General features: G+C 51.5%; 1 protein-coding gene across 1 annotated transcript; it reads right to left on the bottom strand.

The window, feature by feature from the left end:
- Positions 1-455: 455 nt before the first annotated feature.
- BDV27DRAFT_139958 (putative NAD+ kinase Utr1) lies at positions 456-2,682 on the bottom strand. Its single transcript, XM_032069557.1, has 2 exons — positions 1,156-2,682; positions 456-1,107 (listed from the first exon to the last, which is right to left on the bottom strand). The coding sequence occupies exons 1-2, from the start codon at positions 2,627-2,629 to the stop codon at positions 596-598; spliced, it is 1,986 nt and encodes a 661-aa protein (XP_031920176.1). The 5' UTR covers positions 2,630-2,682; the 3' UTR covers positions 456-595.
- Between the last annotated feature and the right edge of the window lie 383 nt (positions 2,683-3,065).

Here is a 3,065-nt window from a genome sequence, read left to right as displayed (position 1 = left end):
GAAGTATTTGGAGGACTTGGCCAAGCTTTTGGCGGATGCTTGTGATTGGTAGGGTTTGTTTTCTTGGGTTAGGATTGGGGGTTGGATTGTGGATTAGGTAGTACTTGGTGTATATTGATTGCGATGAGTTTGGTTATTGGGTAGGGTTGTAATGAAAAGTATTAATTGACCTGGAGTGGAGTGTGTCGTGATCAACCGGGAGGTTTGAATGTCTTGGTGTAATGATGTAGGATAGCGTACATTACTCCGTACTATATCGTACTATGCCTTACGCTATGTCGATCCTGAGAAAATGCCAATGGATCTCCGACAAATCCGTAGATCTAATAGCCCTCTATCCTATGTAGATAACTGTAAGTATCCGAAATGCTCTAACCTGCCAGTAGTGCCGATTACATCGAAGTCTATCGCTTTCGCCGAAATGAATGTGCAAGCAAATCCCCTAAAAAAAAAATTAAAAAAAAAGAAGTAATATCCGAACGCCAAGCCAATAAATCCCTAAGATGCTTCCAGCACACTTCTAGTGCGCGTATCCAACAGTAATACAAGACGAAATGTAAGTACTCAAAAAGACAATAGAGGAGGATGAAAACCGCTACATGCTGAGCATGCTCATTTGCCGTTTCATTGGACTAATGGACCCGGCGTCGCCGTCTTCACTAGGTCCAATGCCACTGTCCGTGCCGGCGGCTCCGGCATCAGTGTCAATGTCCCATTCTTCGTCTTCACCCTCGTCGAGCCCTTCCAGGCCGGCCTCCGAGCCACGATAGAAGCTTTTCTGAACAGCTCCGCGGGTGTTCCAGCGCAGCGCTCGCTGAACACTCTGGAACCATTCTCCGCTGCCGGATACCACGGTAGGGAATGGGTACTGACTAGCTTCAACAGTGACATAGTCGCCTTGGCGGAGTTCCACACGTCCTTTGCCATCGAACGAGCAGTACGCTGTGGAGCGGGACCCGGCGGGAACGGCAATGCGAAGTAGCATGGAATCCGAAAGCACCATCGGGCGGAAGGACAATGTGTGGGGGCAAATGGGCGTCAGGAGGATGCCCGGAATGGACGGATGAATCAACGATCCTCCAGCGGAGAGAGAGTAAGCGGTAGATCCTGTATGGAGTCAGTTTGTGTACATCCGGGTCGGTGGAGGTAACATACCGGTTGGTGTCGATAAAATACATCCATCCGCTTGCACCACCGTTAAGAAGTCATTATCCGCGTACAGCTCCAGATTGGAAACATAAGGCGATGGCCCACGGTCAATGACCAGTTCGTTCAGAACCTCGAACTGTTCACCTTCTTCCACGGCACCAGCCTCGGCTTCCTTGCGTCGGTCCTTGCGGAACACGGTGCAGGTGAACCGCATGCGAAGATTCACCCGCATGCCGACATCCCCCATAACTGCGTTCAGATGCTGCTTATAATTCTCAAACTCAAAGTTCGTCAAAAACCCCAAACTGCCGAGGGAGAAGCAAAGAATGGGAGGAACGATCCGTTGGAAGAGCCACGAGGTAAAGAGAACCGTTCCGTCTCCACCCAATGTCAGCACAAGATCGAACTTCTCCGGGGATTCCCAACAGAGGTCTGGGGTCCAGTAATGCAGCATCTGTTCATATCGACGTTCCCTCTGCAGCAGCCCCGGCGCATCAAAGCGCTTGGAATTCCGTAATTTGGCGTCCACATACACATTGACACCGAGATCACGTCCATACCGGGGAGTGGAGAGAAGCCACTCTGCCAGTTCCCGTGTTAAGTGTACCAGGCTATTATCACGAGCCTTGGTGACTATCATGACATTCCGTACGGCACGTTTGATCGGCCGACGCTGCAGTTGCTTCGACACCTCCCGAACCCCAGTCGCCGTCTGAACCAAGCGAGAGTGTGAGAGCCATTCATCGTCCGTGATTTCCTCCAGAACCTTTTGGATATTCACAGCATCGTCAAACCGTTGATGGAAGAAGCAGGGCGATTGCATCGCCAAGCGTGCGGTCGGGGGCAAGCGATCCAGATACGGGCCGAGCTGAAGGTTGGAGAGCGCGGCGGAGAGCTTCTGTGAGGATGGATTACTGGAGCGACGTTCCTTCTCATCCGGAGGACTCGTGGAGGCGCTATTTGTGAGAAGCCCGAGAGAAGCCGCCAGCGGCACGTTGGAATTATTCGGGTTAGATATGGACGGACGGGAGGCAAGTGCTTTCATGATCGTCTGTCGAGGGATTGAGTCGGTGGAGAGGGCGTTCCGGTTGTGGGCCTTCAACGAGACAGCGGAGCGGAGAGGGAGGAAGGGCGACGAGGGTAGCGATAAGACGGCGGCGTCGTCCCGGAGGTCAGCCTGCTGCGAAGCACTATTACAGGGTCCCGGGTGGGAATCACTCGCATGAACGTCGTTCGGTGCCTGCGAAGGGTCTATGTGGCATGCATAATCGCGAAGGAGAGAGGTTCCGACTGTGGTGGTGGACGTTGAGGAGGAAGAAGGACGGTCGGAATCCGACAGCGGGGCGGAGAATGATGATGATGATGTTGATGTTGATGTTGATGTTGAGGACACCGGAGCAGACAGCGCCGTAGGATCAGCGGAAGGGATATCAGCGCATGTCGACTTCGCTAGACCATGGTTGGATGCTGGGGAAGCCATGGACAACCGGACAGATTTATGTGAGATTCCTCCGGACGATTAGTAGTGTGGGGAGGGGGGGGAGGAAAGGACAAGGGTAAAAGACAAGAAGCGCAATGATTTGCCTGGGATGATGGAGTTATGGGGACACAGTTTAAAGGGAAGAAATGCGGCCCGGAAATCGGAAATCATTGGGATTGGTGATTTCAACTTCGATAGGCTTCCATGGTCACTCCAGTCTTAGTTGTAGTAGTAGCTTAGTTTGTTCATTTACCCTTCAGTTGGACTCACTAACTTATCTCCGCCTCACTAGGTTAATTCCGTCGCGTGATGATTCATTGGCTTCGGCGTTAAACTCGCCTTATTCAAGAATTGCTAATCATTATCCAAGTCCACTCCATGATTTCCCCTTCCCCTCAATCATGCTTTGTCCATGTTTTTTTTTTTTTTTTTTCTT

The sequence above is a fragment of the Aspergillus caelatus genome, assembly GCF_009193585.1.
Source record: "Aspergillus caelatus strain CBS 763.97 unplaced genomic scaffold BDV27scaffold_604, whole genome shotgun sequence".
NCBI lineage: Eukaryota > Fungi > Ascomycota > Eurotiomycetes > Eurotiales > Aspergillaceae > Aspergillus > Aspergillus caelatus.
Note: the sequence above shows the minus strand (reverse complement) of the source record. Positions and strands in the feature narration are given on the sequence as shown.

What these genes read in the sequence shown, in the direction of transcription:
- BDV27DRAFT_139958 (XM_032069557.1), bottom strand. Translation starts at nt 2,629, where the DNA reads ATGGCTTCCCCAGCATCCAACCATGGTCTAGCGAAGTCGACATGCGCT. An exon ending in TATTTTATCGACACCAACCG is followed by an intron (nt 1,108 to 1,155) that starts GTATGTTACCTC and finishes GACTCCATACAG; the next exon opens with GATCTACCGCTTACTCTCTC.